This window comes from Pseudophryne corroboree, chromosome 1 (assembly GCF_028390025.1).
Source record: "Pseudophryne corroboree isolate aPseCor3 chromosome 1, aPseCor3.hap2, whole genome shotgun sequence".
NCBI lineage: Eukaryota > Metazoa > Chordata > Amphibia > Anura > Myobatrachidae > Pseudophryne > Pseudophryne corroboree.
In genome coordinates this window covers 401,098,022-401,117,719 of record NC_086444.1, presented here as the reverse complement: position 1 = coordinate 401,117,719, position 19,698 = coordinate 401,098,022, and the positions used below count along the sequence as shown (strand labels likewise).

General features: G+C 43.9%; 1 protein-coding gene across 2 annotated transcripts in view; it reads left to right on the top strand.

The window, feature by feature from the left end:
* Positions 1-19,698, top strand: part of SGSM1 (small G protein signaling modulator 1) — a 446,529-nt gene that overhangs the window by 252,819 nt on the left and 174,012 nt on the right. For both annotated transcript variants that reach the window (XM_063913222.1, XM_063913221.1), the window contains exons 4-5: positions 16,926-17,088; positions 18,644-18,796. In XM_063913222.1, coding sequence (XP_063769292.1) covers positions 16,926-17,088; positions 18,644-18,796 — 316 coding nt within the window. The remainder of the gene's footprint in view (positions 1-16,925; positions 17,089-18,643; positions 18,797-19,698) is intronic.

The window sequence follows — 19,698 nt, the reverse complement described above, 5'->3', positions numbered from 1 at the left end:
GTGTAAAGCATTAGCATGGGCAACTCCGTACATGGAATAAAACAATCCGATATTGGACTCCATGAGGCTGCTCCTGCAAGCTTTCGGACAAGCCTTCGACGACCGACAGAGATCCGCTTCATTGTCTAGTCTGCTTCAGGGTCCCGTTCAGACTTAAACTAATCCTTCGAGTTCCATACCTGTATGGTGGATACAGAATGGAATTCTGCAGCAAAACGCCACCAATTCTATCAGGGCCTAAACTATGACATCAAAAATTTATTCGTTTGTCTGGATTCACCAACAGGCTTCAAAGAGTTCATTGATTGGATTATCGTTTAGTTCATTTATTGTATTATTGATTCTTGTTTGCCCATCAAATAGAAAGAAGAAGGGGAAAGCGTTTATTGGGGGTAATTCTGAGTTGATCGCAGCAGCAAATTTGTTAGCAGTTGGGCAAAACCATGTGCACTGCAGGTGGGGCAGATATAACATTTGCAGAGAGAGTTAGATTTGGGTGGGTTATATTGTTTCTGTGCAGGGTAAATACTGGCTACTTTATTTTTACACTGCAATTTAGATTTCAGTTTGAACACACCCCACCCAAATCTAACTCTCTCTGCACATGTTATATCTGCCCCCTCTGCAGTGCACATGGTTTTGCCCAACTGCTAACAAATTTGCTGCTGTGATCAACTCTGAATAAGGCCCATTGTACAGGGTGCCTGGTCATCTTCAAATAGGCAAAAAAACACCTTCAGTTTCAGAGCATACGAAACCAGAACCTATGCAAAATAGGAAGTATCTGGGGAACTCTCACACCTCAGGAAAAACGTTGGTAGTGCTGCTCATTATTTAGCTCAGTGCCCAAATAGAAGAAAACCTTTGGGATACTCCAAAACCTCCACTCCAACCTACACAATTCCTACATGCTACTTGTGCCTACCCCTTCAACCCCAGTTTGATGAAAATTCAACAGAAAACTTTGTATGACCCAGCTTTAGTAAAGCCGCTACAACTGCCACTGGCAACCAAGATGGAAGTGATTTCACTAAAAACAGTTGATGAAACACCAATCTTCTCTGGCTCAGTTTCACAAGAGATGGTTGCCTTAACCCTGGAACCCTACAGGGTCACCGGGAACAATTAGCCTTGAATGTTTTGTTCATTTACCTTGCTTCCCGGTCATTCTGGGAATATCTTAACTAAGGAAACATAGGGGATGATTCAGACCTGATCGTAGCAGCAAATTTGTTAGCCGTTGGGCAAAACCATGTGCACTGTGGGGGGGGAGTTTTGGGTGGGGTGTGTTCAAACTGAAATCTAATTTGCAGTTTAAAAATAAAGCAGACAGTATTTACCCTGCACAGAAACACTATAACCCACCCAAATCTAACTCTCTCTGCAAATGTTTTTTCTGCCACACCTGCAGTGCACATGGTTTTGCCCAACTGCTAACAAATTTGCTGCTACAAACAGGTCTGAATTACCACCATAGTCCCACGATTAACTAACATTACTCAACAATTCTTTTTCAATCACAGCATTGTATCAAGCAATGTTTGTCACCTAATGTGTGTGGGCCATTAGGCCACGATGAGGGAAAGTTACCTGAAATTTACAATGTATATCTTTGACAAGAAACTGTCAGAAACGCTTCAGCCACATTGGCATTACAACTGTCCTATTGACTTCATGCTGGTGAAGTCCTGCCCTTTTTGGGGTTTTTACTCCAGTCTTTTTGTCGTACCCAAACCAGACGGTTCGGTGCGCCCCATCTTGAACTTAAAGTCTCTAAACCCGTATCTGCGGGTATTCAAATTCAAGATGGAATCCCTGTGTGCGGTGGTGTCCGCGCTGAAGGAGGGGGAGTTCATGGTATCTCTGGATTTCAAGGATGCCTTCCTACGCATTACCATGTGACCCCCTCATCAGGCTTACCTCAGGTTCGCCATATTGAACGACCTTTTCCATTTCAGGCCTTACCCTTTAGATTATTCACAGCTCCAAGGGTTTTCACTAAGGTCATGGCGGAGATGATTCTGCAGCTCCGCATGATGGGAGTGCACATAGTCCCCTACTTGGAAGATCTCCTAATAAAGGCTGTGTCCAGGGAGCATCTAAAGACAGCATTGATCTGACAACTCGACTACTGACGGATAATGGGTGGATCCTAAATTTTCAGAAATCTCACCTGGAACCGATCCAACGTCTTCAGTTCCTGGGAATGATACTGCATACTGTGTCTCAAAATGTGTTTCTCCTGAGGGACAAAGCCTTGACTATCCGTGCTATGGTTCACTCGGTGCTTGTTCCTCGCAAAGCTGGTTACGAGGCAATCCAATACGCCAGATTTCATGCCCGACCATTTCAGCTGGACAAATGGTCATGGTTTACCTTCACATGCATCAGGAAGTGAAGTTGTCCCCGCAAGTCCGTATTTCTCTTTTATGGTGGATACAGGTTCCTCACCTGGTGGAGGGCAGGAGTTTCAATATCCACCCGTGGATTTTACTGACAACGGATGCCAGCCTCCGGGGTTGGGGGGATGTGACCCCAGAGCCCAGTTCCAGGGGATTTGATCACGACAGGAATCTGCCCTACCAATAAACATCCTGGGACTCAGGGCAGTTTGCAATGCTCTTCTGCAGGCTTCTCATCTCCTGAAGGAACAGGCAACCCAGGTTCAGTCAGACAACGCCATGGCAGTGGCGTACATCAACCGACAAGGGGAACAACAAGAAGCAGAGCGGCGATGCGAGAGGTGTTGAAGATCCTCCTCTAGGCGGAGGCAAACGCATTGGCCATCTCCGCCATAATCATTCCGGGAGTGGACAACTGGGAACTTGACTTCCTCAGCAGGCACGACCTTCATCCGGGGGAATGGGGCCTACATCCCAAGGTGTTTCAACAGTTAATTCACCGGTGGGGCTGTCCACAGATAGATCTGATGGCTTCTAGACTCAACAAGAAGCTATGCCGTTACTGTTCCAGAATGAGGGATCCGCAGGCTGTAACAGTGGACGCGCTGATGACACACTGGATGTACCAGTTTGTGTACCTGTTCCCTCCTCTATCGCTAATCCCAAGGGTTCTCAAAGGACTAAGAAGGGAAAGCATTCAGGCAATTCTAATTTCCCCAGATTGGCCTTGACGGTCATGGTACTCGGACCTCCTGACCATGGGGGTCATTCCGAGTTGTTTGCTCATTGCCGATTTTCGCTATACTGCGATTAGTCGCTTACTGTGCATGCGCAAGGTTCGCAGAGCGCATGCGCTTAGTTATTTTACACAAAAGTTAGGTATTTTACTCACGGCATAACAAAGCTTTTTCATCGCTGTGCTGATCGTAGTGTGATTGACAGGAAGTGGGTGTTTCTGGGCGGAAACTGGCCGTTTTATGGGAGTGTGCGGAAAAACGCAGGCGTTCGAGTTGCAAAACGCAGGAGTGGCTGGAGAAACGGGGGAGTGGCTGGGCGAACGCTGAGTGTGTTTGTGACGGGAAACTAGGAATGAAAAGGACTGAGCTGGTCGCAATGGCTGAGTCAGTCTGGAGCTACTCAGAAACTGCGGGGTAATCGTTACGAGAAAATTAGCGAAGCTTTCGTTAGCAATTCTGCTATGCTAAGATACACTCCCAGTAGGCGGCGGCTTAGCGTGTGCAATGCTGCTAAAAGCAGCTAGCGAGCGAACAACTCGGAATCACCCCCAATGTCTCTGGAGGATCCCTGGCCTCTGCCGCTCCAAGAAGTTTTTCTTAAGCAAGGTCCGTTCATCTATCTAGACTTACAGTGGCTACTTTTGACGGCTTGGAAGTTGAGAGGGAGATTCTAGCAAAGAAAGGTCTTCCCTCTCAGGTTATTTACACCGCTTTCCAGGCCAGGAAGATGGTTATCTCAAAACACTATCATCGTATCTGGAAAAAATATGTTTCCTGGTGTGAAAGTAGAAAGGTTTCTCCTGTGGAGTTTAAACTTGGTCATTTTTGGCTTTTCCTACAAGCGGGAGTGGATATGAGCCTACATCTAGGCTCCATTAAAGTCCAGAGTTCGGCACTCTCTATTTTATTCCAGAAACAACTGCTCCTGTTACCAGAATTACAGACTTTCCTGAAGGGAGTTCTTCTTATGCAACCACCCTTTGTTCCTCCCATGGCTCCATGGGACCTCAGTGTGGTTCTATCCTATCTCCAATCGGACTGGTTTGAATCCTTACATAGGGTGGAATTGAAATTTCTCACCTGTAAAACGTTGATGTTATTGGCATTGGAGTCTGCCAGACATGTCTCTGAATTAGGGGCCTTATCCTGTAAAATCCCTTACTTGATTTTTCATGTAGACAGAGCGGAACTTCAGACCCGTCCTCCGTTTTTGCCTAAAGTGGTGTCTGCCTTTCATGTGAACCAGCCTATTGTGGTTCCAGTGTTGTCTGATGCTTCTGTGGGTCCTTGGATGTGGTCAGGGATCTGAAGATTTATGTCAAAAGGACGGCACGTCATCTGAAATCTGACTCGCTGTTTGTCCTTTATGATGCCTCCAAGATTGGTCGGCCAACTTCTAAGCAATCTATTGCTCGTTGGCTCAGGTCGACCATTCAACAGGCCTATACTTCGGCGGCTCTGCCCTTGCCGATATCTGTTCAGGCCCTCTCAACGAGGTCGGTGGGGTCCTCCTGGGCGGCTGCCCGGGGTGTCTCGGCCCTACAATTTTGCCGAGCTGCAACTTGGTCTGGTTCAAACACATTTGTTAAATTCTATAGGTTCGATACCTTGGCCAAGGATGATCTTCAGTTTGGTCAGGTGGTTTTGCAGGGGTCTCAGCACTCTCCCGCCCGTTTAGGAGCTTTGGGACTTCCCCATGGTACTAATAATAATAATACTTTATTATCATCAGTAGTTCAAGAAAGACATGAACAATCAACGAAACTAAAAACAAGCATATACAAAGACCATAAGAGCAGAAAGAGCACTTCTCAAACCAAGACACTCTCAATTATCTCGATTTTGTCCGGTTTAACATGTTTATTGCTGTTGGGAAAAAACGACCCCTTAACCGGTTAGTCCGACAAAGAATAGAACGATAACGCCTATTAGATGGCAGCACAGAAAACATCCCCACATTAGGATGAGATATCTCCCAAGTATGAGTATCTCCCAAGATACTTCTCACCTTAGTGAGGAGCCTTTTTTCATATATATCCTGAATACAGGGCAAACTAACTCCAATAACTCTACTCTCAGTTTTAACCACTCTCTGAAGGGACTTGCGTTCTACGGCAGTGCAATTACCAAACCATACCATAATGCAGTATGTAAGGACACTCTCTAAAATGGCCGAATAAAAATTTACTAAAATCTCCTTACTACTAAAATACAAGACCCCAGTATCCACTAGGACATAAGAGAAAATAGGAACCTACTGGTAATTCCTTTTCTCCTAGTCCGTAGTGGATACTGGGCGCCCGCCTCAGTGCTTAGTTCCTGCTTACCTGTGTAAATTTTTGGTTGGACTGATGTTACAGTCCTCTTCTGTTGCTGGGATAGCTGTGCTATCCTGGTTAGCTTGGTGTTGCTATCCTCTATTCTGGTTAGCGCCCTCCTTTCGTTTATGGTTGTGTGTTGGCTTATTGCCTCACCGCTGTTGTTTTGTTCTTCTCTCAGATTATGTCCGTCTCCTCGGGCACAGTTTCCTAGACTGAGTCTGATAGGAGGGGCATAGAGGGGAGGAGCCAGCACACACATGCACACACTAAGAGTTTTTAAAGTGCCAGACTCCAGTGGACCCGATCTATACCCCATGTTACTAAAGTACAAGACCCCAGTATCCACTACGGACTAGGAGAAAAGGATTTACAGGTAGGTATTAAATTCCTATATATTTTTTTTTTAAAGTCACGTCAATCTTTTCATGTGTCGACCTGTCCTGTGTTGACTATGGCCCTCATTCCGAGTTGATCGCTAGCTGCCGTTGGTCGCTGCGTAGCGATCAGTGAAAAAAATGGCTAATCTGCGCATGCATATGCACCGCAATGCGCATGCGCATCGTACAGGTACGAAGTCCTTTGTGGTTTTGCACTGGTTCTAACGACGATCCCAATCGCACAGCCGAACGCAAGAAGATAGAGAGGAAGTGCGAGTTTCTGGGTGGCAACTGACCGTTTTCTGGGAGTGTTTGGAAAAACGCAGGCGTGGCTGGGCGTTTGCTGGGCGGGTATCTGACGTCATTACCGTGTCACTCGTCGCAGCAATCATCGCACAGGATAAGTAACTACAGGGCTGGTCTTGTTCTGCACAGAAAGTGTTTGCTGCTGCGCGGCTGCACAGGCGTTTGCACTTCTGCAAAGCGAAAATACACTCCCCCGTGGGCGGCGAATATGCGTCTAAAAGTAGCTAGCAAGCGATCAACTCGGAATGAGGGCCTATTATGTTGACCATGTCAATGTCGACCAGTAGTGGTCGACCTAATTACTGTCGACCTTAACATGGTTGACCATCCAAATGGATACCCTTTGAATGCTGGTCAGTATGTGAAACATACGCACAAAGTAGAGTCTGTAAGTGTCAAAACTACTGACAGATGCTTGCAATTTCCTGGGGTGTAAGACAGGGATATATACCCCTCGTATACTTAATCAGTAGTACAAGGTAAAACATACTGGTAACATACAATGGATTCAGACAGGACAAACAAAACATAATAATGACCAGCATCAGCACACTGTCAGTGGGTTGTTTATAACAGCTGATGAGCAGGTGAACATAATGCAGCAATGAGAAGATTAACTCCTCGCAGGTAAGATCCACATATCCTAGATAAGGTGGTGTCTAACAGCAGCCTATGGTGGGGACGGGATGCGTTTAGGTTGCCGACTGTCGGGATCCCGGCGGTCAGGATACCGATGCTGGAATCCCAACAGCCGACAATGCCGCCAGCAAGAATCCCGGCGCAACAGGACTATTCCCACTCGTGGGTGTACAGGCACTCATAGAGTGGGAATAGATTCTGTGCCATGTCTATAAAGGTATCTTTTCATTGAAAAGCATTAAAGATACCTTTATAGACATGGTGTTATATCCCTTTAAGTGAGTCTTGCTACGTTTACGTTGACATGAGGAGGTGGTGAGGAACTATCCTTTTCTCGACTATCAAGATTCCCACCATACAGGGCTCTGTTTCCTTTTTGAGGAAGTCACGGGACATTCTAATCACTACACTGTGGCAAACAATATTACACATATTGTGTTTTTTGTTCTCTCCATGTATGTAACATCTGGGAGTTGCTGAATTGAAAACCAAAAAAAGAAAAATCACCTTTGATACTGGTGAAAGAGAAATTCACTCAAAGAACTCATGTGATGTATATTTAATTTTTTTTTATTATTGTAATTTGTCAAGTAGCGCCTTTGATCTCTCCTCAATACATTTTTTGCCAGAATCCTCGGGATACCTGTGAAAAAATTATACTCACATAATCCAGTGTAGAATCAGACCTTTGTATAATCCTTGTACTTGGCAAAATAATAAAACGGAAACCCGACCACACACTGAAAGGGGCCCCATGTTTACACATGGGACCCCTCTCCCCGACTGCCAGGACCCCCCCTGACTACTGTCAAAGAGGGTCCCTTCAGCCAATCAGGGAGCGCCACGTCGTGGCACTCTCCTGATTGGCTGTGTGCTCCTGTAGTGTCTGTCAGGCAGCACACGGCACAGATACAATGTAGCGCCTATGCGCTCCATTGTAGCCAATGGTGGGAACTTTGCGGTCAGCGGTGAGGTTACTTTCGGTCAACCGCTGACCGCAAAGTTCCCACCATTGGCTACAATGGAGCGCATAGGCGCTACATTGTATCTGTGCCGTGTGCTGCCTGACAGACACTACAGGAGCACACAGCCAATCAGGAGGGTGCCACGACGTGGCACTCCCTGATTGGCAGAAGGGACCCTCTTTGACAGTAGTCAGGGGGTGTCCTGGCAGTCGGGGAAAGGGGTCCCATGTGTAAACATGGGGCCCCTTTCAGTGCGTGGTCGGGTTTCCGTTTTTTTTTTTTTTTTTTTTGCCAAGTACGTGGATTACAAAAAAAAGAACAGGACACACTGGCTTTAGGTGAGTATAATTTAATTTTCAGGTACCCCGGATTCGACTTGGAGACGCCGACAGACGAAGACGTGGCCTGAGTCGGCGTGTCAACATAGGTAAGTATGTGTGTCGGAATGAATGTAATAAAGTTGTACTTTCACGGTGTGTGTGTCCTGTTTTTTGGGGGGTATTTTTTTTGCATTAGAACTACAGGTACCAGCGGGCCCGTTTTCCCCCCGCATGCTGGTACTTGTGGTTCTCCAAGTACCGGCTTGCGGGGGAGGCTTGCTGGGACTTGTAGTTCTTCTGCAAAAAACAATATTCTTACATTCTCAACAAGGCTATCAGCCCCCCATCCGCAGCCCTTGGATGGGAGGGACAGCCTCGGGCTTCACCCCTGGCCCTTGGGTGGCTGGGGGGGGACCCCTTGATTGAAGGGGTCCCCACTCCTCCAGGGTACCCCGGCCAGGGATGACTAGTTGGGTATTTAATGCCACGGCCGCAGGGCGCTGTATAAAAGTGACCCCCGGCTGTGGCATTATCTGTCCAGCTAGTGGAGCCCGGTGCTGGTACAAAAAATACGGGGGACCCCTACTCTTTTTGTCCCCCGTATTTTTTGCACCAGGACCAGGCGCAGAGCCCGGTGCTGGTTGATGAAATATGGGGGAACCGCTGTCATTTTTCCCCCATATTTTTTCAACCAGAGCCGGCTCAAAGAGCCCGAGGCTGGTTATGCTTAGGAGGGGGGACCCCACGCAATTTTTTTCAGATTTAAAATCAATTAAAACACATTTTTAAGGTACACAATGAAGCCCTGCGCGGATCTCACAGATCCGGCCGGGATTCCTTGTGTTTTGTCAGGCAGTGTTTTACTCATCACTCCCGTAAAACACTGCCTGACATTACGAATCATATCGACATCGGAAAAAACAATTGTGCAAAACTCGCCAGCTTAGTGAATGACCGTATCAGGATTAAAAAAGTTGCAGTAAATTGCACCCGATACCATTCGAGTTCAAACACCCTTAAAAACGGCAAAAACACGAATATTAGTAAATAAACCCCCCTGTCTCAATTATCTTGCGATTTTAGTTTATAAAGCATAATGCGAATTGTAGTACAGTAGCAGCTGGATAGCAAAGTGTGTGTTACTAAAGGCAACAGCAGTGTCAGCTGCCAATAACAAAGCAGCCTTAGTGAATGGTATTTCTTTATAGCTAATGGTGGTGTGTCATGTTTCAGACACAAAACAAGAAGCAGGCACCGTAGAAACCTTAAAGCCAGCTGCTGTCATTTACTATTTATAATAACTGAACCTCTTCTGGTCTTTAATTTATTTTTTTGCTAAATGGGTATTGTTGTGTTTAACTTCTAATTTGTAGGAACTTTGCATATTACTTCTGTATCCCATGAGCTACAGCGGGTGGTCTTCAGTATGCCGGCTGTCGGGATCCCGGCGCACAGTATACCGGCGCCGGAATCCCGACAGCCAGCATACCAACATTTATTCTCCCTTGTGGGGGTCCACGACCCCCCTGGAGGGAGAATAAAATAGCGCCACCGTGCCCGCAGCATGGCAAGCGCAGAGAGCCCGCAAGGGGCTCATTTGCGCTTGCCACACTGTCGGTATACCATACTACACCCGCTACAGCAGCTGAGATCACCAAATGAATTCCTGAGATAGTAGTAGCAATGGGTTGGATGTGAAATGCCGGTTGAATGTTGGTAGTGGGGTGAGTGCTATGAAGCCTCTGCGCTCGCCACAGGTTCTATTCCCACTCTTTGGATGTCGTGGACACCCACGAGTGGGAATAGCCCTGGCAAGGCTGTCGGCATTCTCGCCTGTTGGAATTCCAACATCCAGGATATTAACTACTGTACATCCCGTAGCAATGACATTTTACGTCAATGGATCCAGCAATTTAACTGAGATAGTATTCAGTAGATTTTCTTTCACATCACACATACCACATACTGGTTTTGGTTAGCAGAATACAGTTTTGTGGCAGTCTTTACAGATTAATATGTTTCTCATAATCTTTATTATGAAGAGGAATCATAGAACTGCTCTGCTGGCTGAAGTACTAGTCCCATATTCATGTTTACCATTAGTTGGGCTCTGGAACCTCCTCATCAACTTTAAGGAAGGTTTAAGGAATGTCTACACAATCTTTTGTCTCTTGAATATTCTAGTTTTCAGTTTTAGTTGAACTGATATATGGGGACTACTTTGTCCAAAGAATATTCATGTGCTGATGTGTCATTTATGTGTTTATTCATCCCAACTAATATTTGTTATACACAAATAGACAGTGTAGTTTTCCATGGTCTAATACCAAGACAGTATCAATTGAGATATGCTCAAGAAAGGATAGTGTCAGTAGAGGTTAGAAAGTTGCCAATTATGCTTGTCTGGCCTCATAATGCTGCAAAATTGTAATGTTACATATAAGTTTATTACTGTATGTATGACACTTGTAATAGCACACCACCTGCTCAGGAAACAAGTTGTCATTGGTAGCTGCTAGACCAGGAACCATAATGAGTAGTTCTAAGATGGTAAATTATTACTGTGCAGCAGTCAGTGAAAAGCACTGAGCCTGGAAACCACATTCACTTTTATTTCCATTGGAATCCTCAGTGATGAAATCACTACGGTGTACGTAGAGGTGAGAGCAGGGGTGGATTTAGGGGTGAGGGTGCCCCTAGGGACAACAGTAACGGACGCCCCCGCCTGATTAATTTTATTGATTTTAGGATACCCAATTTAATAGAACAATAATAAAAAGACTATTAATTTTTTTTATTTTTTTTTAATTATGTATACATATGTATTAAGTAGGACAGCTTACAGGGGCAGAATGTGCATGTCCTACCCATTTACACCCCACTGAAGATGGCATATATACATACAGTACAGTGGAAATATTTTGCAGTAACTGGTAGTTTTTGGGCTGACAGTACCAACACAAGCATCCAAGTGCCGCCCCTAGGCACGTGCCTAATGGGAAATTCGCTACTGGGTGAGAGAGCCCTTGTGTATGGTCCTTTTAGTATGCATTAACATTAGCTTAGATGTTACTGTATTTGCTTCAAAATGCATGCTGACTTTAATATTCAAATGCAAATGATCAGATAAATAAAGATACTCAAAAGCTTAAAGTAATATTTTCCCATACATAATTAAAAAAAAATTAAAACCACATACATTATTTTTTTTATGTGGGCCAGTCAAGTTCTTCCACACTGAACTCATCAAATCATGTCTTTATAGTCCTTGCTTTGTGCACTGGGGCAGTCATGTTGGAATAGAAAAGGGCCTTCCCTAAACTGTTGCCACAAAGTTGGAAGCATAGCATTGTCCAAAATGTATTGGTATGCTGAAGCATTAAGAATGCCCTTCACTGGAGAGAAGGGGCCTAGCCCAAACCCCCAAAAATAGCCTCATACTATTATCCCACCTCCACCAAACTTAACAGTTGGCATAATGCAGTCAGGCAGGTAACGTTCTCCTGGCATCCACCAAACCCAGACTCGCCATCTGACTACCAACAGAGAAGTGTGATTCAACACTCTACAGAACACGTTTCCACTGCTCCACAGTCCAGTGTCAGTGTGCTTTACACCATCCCATCCGACGCTTGGCATTGGATTTGGTTATGTGTGGCTTGCATTCATCCGCTTGGCCATGGAAACCCATTCTATTTAGCTCCCACCGCACAGTTTTTGTTCTTACATTTATGCCAGTGGAAGTTCAGAACTCTTTAGCTATGGAATCAGCAGAGCGTTGGCGACTTTTACGCACCATGCGCCTTGGCAGTTGTTAATGTGGTCTTCCGCTTCGTGGTTGAGTTGCTGTTGTTCCTTTAATGCTTTCACTTTCTAATAATATCATAGCTGGGATGAAATTTCATGAACCATCTTATTGCAAATGTGGGATCCTCTCACAGTACCACTCTTGAAGTCACTAAGCTCTTCAGAACTACCCATTTTGTATCACAGATGTTTGTAAATGGAGACTGTATGGCCAGGTGCTTGATTTTACACACTTGTGAAACACCTGACTTCAATAATTAACAGGTGTGGCCAAAAACTAAATATGTATATATATATATATATATATATATATATATATGTGTGTGTGTGTGTGTGTGTTTGTGTGTGTATATATAGACACATACGCATATGTATATACAGTGCATCCAGAAAGTATTAACAGCGCTTCACTTTTTCCACATTTTGTTGTGTTACAGCCTTATTCCAAACTGGAATAAATTTATTTTTTCCCTCAAAATTCTACACTCAATACCCCATAATGACGTGAAAAAAGTTTTGTTTTGTTTTTGCAAATTTATGAAAAATAAAAAATCATTGGTACATATTCACAGTCTTTGCTCAATACTTTGTTGATGCACCTATGGCAGCAATTACAGCCTCAAGTCTTTTTGAATATGATGCCACAAGCTTGGCACACCTATCTTTGGGCAGTTTCACCCATTCCTCTTTGCAGCACCTCTCAAGCTCCATCAGGTTGGATGGGAAGCATTGGTTATTGTATACTGTGTATTTTATATATTTATTTATGTGTGTGTGTGTGTGTGTGTGTGTGTGTGTGTGTGTGTGTGTGTGTGTGTGTGTGTGTGTGTGTATATGTATGTATATACACTGCTCAAAAAAATAAAGGGAACACTAAAATAACACATCCTAGATCTGAATGAATGAAATATTCTTATTAAATACTTTGTTCTTTACATAGTTGAATGTGCTGACAACAAAATCACACAAAAATTATCAATGGAAATCAAATTTATTGACCCATGGAGGTCTGGATTTGGAGTCACACTCAAAATTAAAGTGGAAAAACACTACAGGCTGATCCAACTTTGATGTAATGTCCTTAAAACAAGTAAAAATGAGGCTCAGTAGTGTGTGTGGCCTCCACGTGACTTATGACCTCCCTACAATGCCTGGGCATGCTCCTGATGAGCTGGCGGATGGTCTCCTGAGGGATCTCCTCCCAGACCTGGACTAAAGCATCCGCCAACTCCTGGACAGTCTGTGGTGCAACGTGACGTTGGTGGATGGAGCGAGACATGATGTCCCAGATGTGCTCAATTGGATTCAGGTCTGGGGAATGGGCGGGCCAGTTCATAGCATCAATGCCTTCGTCTTGCAGGAACTGCTGACACACTCCAGCCACATGAGGTCTAGCATTGTCTTGCATTAGGAGGAACCCAGGGCCAACCGCACCAGCATATGGTCTCACAAGGGGTCTGAGGATCTCATCTCGGTACCTAATGGCAGTCAGGCTACCTCTGGCGAGCACATGGAGGGCTGTGCGGCCCCCCAAATAAATGCCACCCCACACCATTACTGACCCACTGCCAAACCGGTCATGCTGGAGGATGTTGCAGGCAGCAGAATGTTCTCCTTGGCGTCTCCAGACTCTGTCACGTCTGTCACATGTGCTCAGTGAGAACCTGCTTTCATCTGTGAAGAGCACAGGGTGCCAGTGGCGAATTTGCCAATCTTGGTGTTCTCTGGCAAATGCCAAACGTCCTGCACGGTGTTGAGCTGTAAGCACAACCCCCACCTGTGGACGTCGAGCCCTCATACCACCCTCATGGAGTCTGTTTCTGATCGTTTGAGTAGACACATGCACATTTGTGGCTTGCTGGAGGTCATTTTGCAGGGCTCTGGCAGTGCTCCTACTGTTCCTCCTTGCACAAAGGCGGAGGTAGCGGTCCTGCTGCTGGGTTGTTGCCCTCCTACGGCCTCCTCCACGTCTCCTGATGTACTGGCCTGTCTCCTGGTAGCGCCTCCATGCTCTGGACACTACGCTGACAGACACAGCAAACCTTCTTGCCACAGCTCCCATTGATGTGCCATCCTGGATGAGCTGCACTACCTGAGCCACTTGTGTGGGTTGTAGACTCCGTCTCATGCTACCACTAGAGTGAAAGCACCACCAGCTTTCAAAAGTGACCAAAACATCAGTCAGAAAGCATAGGAGCTGAGAAGTGGTCTGTGGTCACCACCTGCAGAACAACTCCTTTATTGGGGGTGTCTTGCTAATTGCCTATAATTTCCACCTGTTGTCTATTCCATTTGCACAACAGCATGTGAAATTGATTGTCAATCAGTGTTGCTTCCTAAGTGGACAGTTTGATTTCACAGAAGTTTGATTGACTTGGAGTTACATTGTGTTGTTTAAGTGTTCCCTTTATTTTTTTGAGCAGTGTGAGTATATATATATATATATATATATATATATATATATATATATATATATATATATATATATATATATAAAAACACAGTAGTATCTTTATCTCGCGCCAACCTAGAAGCGGCACCACGGGCGAGATCTTTGTTGGGAGACCTCAAGAGCATACAAGAATAAACACAAATTCCCAAGTGCGCTAAAGTGGAATGTAATTACACAGTTCTTCCAGCGTTATTTTCGGCGGAATGTAGACTGGAGGGTATTTAAATCTGGGGACCTGTAACAGACACCCCTCACCAAATAGTCACCCAAACAAGAGGCCAACAGGCCAATTAGTAAAAAGTTATTTTAATAACGTATACACAGTTCAAAGTATAAAATTGTGTCAATAAAATGCAACTAAAAGAGTACACAGCCAACACGTTTGTAAGGTGGAATCTAGATATCCCCTCACCTTTTGCAAGGTGCGAGCTCGACAGGGAGTATCTTTACAGACTAGGTTGTGATTCTCTGACTAGGTTTGTCAGTCGCACACGTCAGCAGGCCACGCTGACGTGTGCGATTGAGCCCCCTGCTGCCTTCCCTGGTATCGGCGAGTGACGGTGTCCCGGCGTACGGCGGCTGACTGTAGCGGTTTAGCGGCACGAGTTTGAGGTCCTGTCCTGGATGATCACCGGAGGTTTGCAGTATTGCTGGGGATGTGTGTGTTTTAAATCATGTGGTATTAAGCCCACAGCGGAGGTTGTTTTGGTACGAGCAATAACGTTGTGATTTTAACACGAGTTCTGTGCTTTTATGAATTAAACCTTACTGCACTATAGAGCGCCCCCTCTGTCTTTTTCTCTAGATAGATAGATATATATATATATATATATATATATATATATATATATATAAATTCTTACACTCAGTCAGCTTAATATACAATAAAGTAGGTATCCATATAATGTTACAGGTTGTAGCATAACAAACCTCCCAACATGTAAGACTGCTGATTTGGAACCTGGCCGCATGTCTGCTGAAAGCTTCTATTCCTTATTTACAGATAAATTGATGTGTATGGGGTGTAAAGTTTGAATGTAGTTTCACAACTGTGGTGAAGGGTATACAGTACATTGTATCATTCCCTGCATGAGATTGATTGCATCCACAATAAATTTGCAGTTGTCTCTTCTTTTATTTCCGAAATAATAATATAGATATATGAATGACTCATAAACAAAACAGTGTGCTCTGAATCATCATATTTCTTCCTGTGTGGGTAACAACATCTAAGAGTTTAGGAATATGAAGTATGTGGTTCACTTTGTTTTTATTATGGAGAATGTTAACATATGGACTACTGTAAGTATTATGATGAATGATGTTTAAACACAAATCAGTTTCTGTTTAACTGTTCACTTGCTTTTTTTTATAAATATTTCTGTATAAAAAGGAACTAATGGGGAAATTGCACAGTTAATAATGTAACAAAGCTAAACTCTATACAGGGCCGGTGCTAGGGTGTTCGGCACCCCCTTGAAAACTATAAATTTGCGTCCTCCCATATTTTGCCAAACAATAGTACCCCCATTTAAAACCCCCAGTAGTGGCGCTGCTTGCACATAATGCCCCAGTTGTAGCACAGCTTACACGTAACGCCCAGTAGTAGTGCCGCTTACACATAATGACCCCACTGGTAGCGCAGCTTACACATAATGACCCCAGTAGTAGCACTGCTTACACATAAACCCAGTAGTAGCGCAGCTTACACGTAATGCCCCAGTAGTAGCGCAGCTTACACATAATGACCCCAGTAGTAGCACTGCTTACACATAAACCCAGTAGTAGCGCAGCTTACACGTAACGCCCCAGTAGTAGCGCAGCTTACACATAATGACCCCAGTAGTAGCACTGCTTACACATAAACCCAGTAGTAGCACTGCTTACCCATAAACCCAGTAGTAGCGCAGCTTACACGTAACGCCCCAGTAGTAGCGCAGCTTACACATAATGACCCCAGTAGTAGCACTGCTTACACATAAACCCAGTAGTAGCACTGCTTACCCATAAACCCAGTAGTAGCACAGCTTACACGTAATGCCCCTGTAGTAGGGCAACTTGCACATAACACCCACAGAAGTGCAGTTTATTCACACACCACTCCCCCGCACACATACACATACATACATAAATACATACATACATACACACAGACTTTCTCACTTACTCTCCCTGGCTGTCAGGATCTGGAGCAGCATGTCCTCCTCTGTGGCACTGCAGACTGCTGGTCCTGTGTAGCTCCGCCCCATCCAGCCATGACGCTCCACCCCCTTTTCGTCGATCGATCAGTCACTGCGTCTGTTACAGGAGGGGAAGAGGAGGCTTTAAGCTGCCGGCGCTGCTGCCTGTCATGCAGCGACAGGCATAGCAGTGGGCAGCTGTAGGGAGGCCAGGCGCAGCAGCGGGGATGCAGAGCAGGGAGAGCGTGTCTCCAGCCTTGCGCCTACCTGTCCGGCATCCCTTTGCTGAGCGGGTAGTACTGGGCCTGCTCTAAAAAGCATACAAAAGTAAATAACATGACACGAGGAGAGCCCTTTGGACGGGTGGAATAAATAAGTAAATAAAACCTACTGGAAGCTTCTGCTTTGTCTCCTTACAGCTGCAGTGGAAGCTTGTGTACTTCATGGACTGAGGCGTAGGGCGTCTGGTTTCCTACGCAGCAACAAAATCGCTGCCTTATTTATGAAAGTGGGAAAGAGCTTTCCTCTCGCAGAAGATCTTTGCAGGAAGGTGCAAGACATTGAACAACTATTAGAGAGCAAGTAAGACCTTTTACTACTTTTTATTTAGTTTTGATATTATCATGATCAGAAAATAAAAAATATCAAATTTGTGGACAGTTACCATCTTTGCACTAACAGTAAATTGCTTCCAAAATCAATGTCCTCTTATGCATTTCAGTCCTAACAATGCAGCAATGGCAGTAGTGCTCCAATGTACTTCTGCTGCGTTTGCTGAACATAACTTTGTTGTGTCAATGTGATTGCTAGTCATGGCCTTGTATTATTACTGTCTGGTTTTGAGGTCACTGTTGATAAGCAGTTTTTGAATACAATTATTTTGATTTTCTTGTTGAAATCTGCGTTAGTGGTTGTACTCTCAAAATGATTGTGCTCTTTAATTGTTAAATGTCAGTGTGATAGTGATTGTGTTGTTGAAGTTAGTGCAATAGTTTTTTTCCAGATATCAATGGTGTTGTTAATTGTTAAAATCTGTAGGTACTGAATGTCTTCTTTAAATCAGTGTGATAGTGAATGTTTTATTGACGTCAGTGTAATTCTTATTGTTTCGTGGATATCAGTGTGATATTGTTGTAGTCATTTTGTTAGTTAATGATTGTATTGGGGAAGTCAATGTATTAGTGATTGGATTTTTATTTAATACAAGAATACAACATAGAGTAGATACAGTGGGGTATATGTAATAGCATCCAAGTTTACAGAGGTCCGAGAATGGGCGTATTTTTAAAGTAGCAATCGTTTACAAGGCAAAAACTAACCTGGTTTTGCCTTGTAAATGATTGGCACTTTAAAAATATGGCCTTCTCGGGCAAAATCCCGGAGCTCTGTAATCTCGGATGCTGTTACATATAGCCCAGTGTATCTACTCTATGTTGTATTCCCTGTACATAGTCACAAATGTCTTAATGATTGTTTTGTTGAAGACAGTGGGCCTGAGCCACACACAATGCCGAGGTTCATGGAGCTGAACAATTTTCTTCTGCTGTGTATGCATCTAAATCGCTAAAATGCACATGCGTGTACATACAGAGGTGCACTTGCAAGTGAAATGCATAGTATCAGCAGGGCATTCCTGTGCTGTGACTGGCACTTGGCTATTCAGACGCATGAAATTGGACGATCTTAAGGGCTTGTTATGGGAGTGCTGAGGGCGTATAGCTGATGTGAATACATACTGAAATGCAAGCACACATTTGCGCTGCAGGCTCAGGATCAGGCCCAGTGTGTCTTTGTGGAGCATTGCTTTCATAGTAATGGATATTAATAACCTCACCAATTCTTCCGTTAAGTGACTTTGTGAAAGAGATTAACACATGTTCTTTTTTGTTGTCCTAAGGTCACAGATTTAACGATTGTATAGATATTTGTAAGAGACCGCCATGATAATTTTCTGCAAGTAGGTTGCAGATATAGCATTAAGAGGCTTATTCAGATGTGGGTGGAGTTACTATCACCGATGCTTCTGTGCAACTGCACCTGAATGACCCTCTAAATGCCACTGACTATATGTCACACCGCTCCTTATCTAGCCATCACTATCGTCACTCTAACACTTCTGTCTGACCTTTATCTGCAGGAGAAATCAGATGCAAGGTGTCCAGGACATTGTGCGTAAGACACAGAGACTTCCCAATCTATCCCCTCAGGCTATTAAGCATCTATGGATACGTACAGCTCTCATCGAAAAAGTCTTAGATAAGATTGTTCTGTACCTAGTGGAGAATTGCAGGTTTGTGTTAATCCATATCTACTATATAAGGAAATGGTTCATTGTAAACATCATGTTACTCACTTGATCTAATTGGTTAGTTCTGCTGAGTTACTTATTATTTGTATTATATTGTAAACAAAAATGTATTTGACATCCTTCTTATGCGAGACAAGTGAAGAGACAATATTTAGTTAAATCTTAATTAGAAATTATGGGCCAGATTTAACAATGAGTGAGATTCTTCTTATCACTCGTTACAATTGATAAATGGTGCTCAAGCCAATCAACTACTGTCATATGTTTGAAAAAATGACATTTAGGAGCTGATTACCTGGAGCACCATTTATCATTTGTAATGAGTGATAACAATAATTAAATCTCGTTAAATCTGCCCCAATCTGTTAAATCGTGTCCATCTGAGAAAAACATGTTGAGAATCAAGCCCATAGTATGATGTAGAAGCAAAGCTGAAAATTAACCAATAAGTTAACATTCGGTCATTTACTTTTACAAAGTAATATGATGTCGATGTGATATTGTGAGGAGGATACACAAAAGTAGAGTTCTAAAATCTAGCAATATACTATGCCAATATTCAGAAAGCTATGAAAATAAATATTTGTTTGCAGTGACTATATATATTTTTTTCTAGGACCTGTAGAAGCTTCAAATGTAGGTACAGTCAAACCTGGATAAGTGGGAAACCGTTATTACTGGAACTAATTATGAGGTCCCGGCATTTTTTGCCTCCAAAAGACTTTGTTCGTGAGACTGTCAAAACACTTTAACCGAGACTGATTTTTCTCGATTGTTAGGAATAATCACCTCTATAACTGAGACGATTGCTGTTAGAATCTCTTTAAGAGAGATTAGTGCAGTTTATTAACCTCCATAAATGTGAGTACTGCCATTAGAACCTC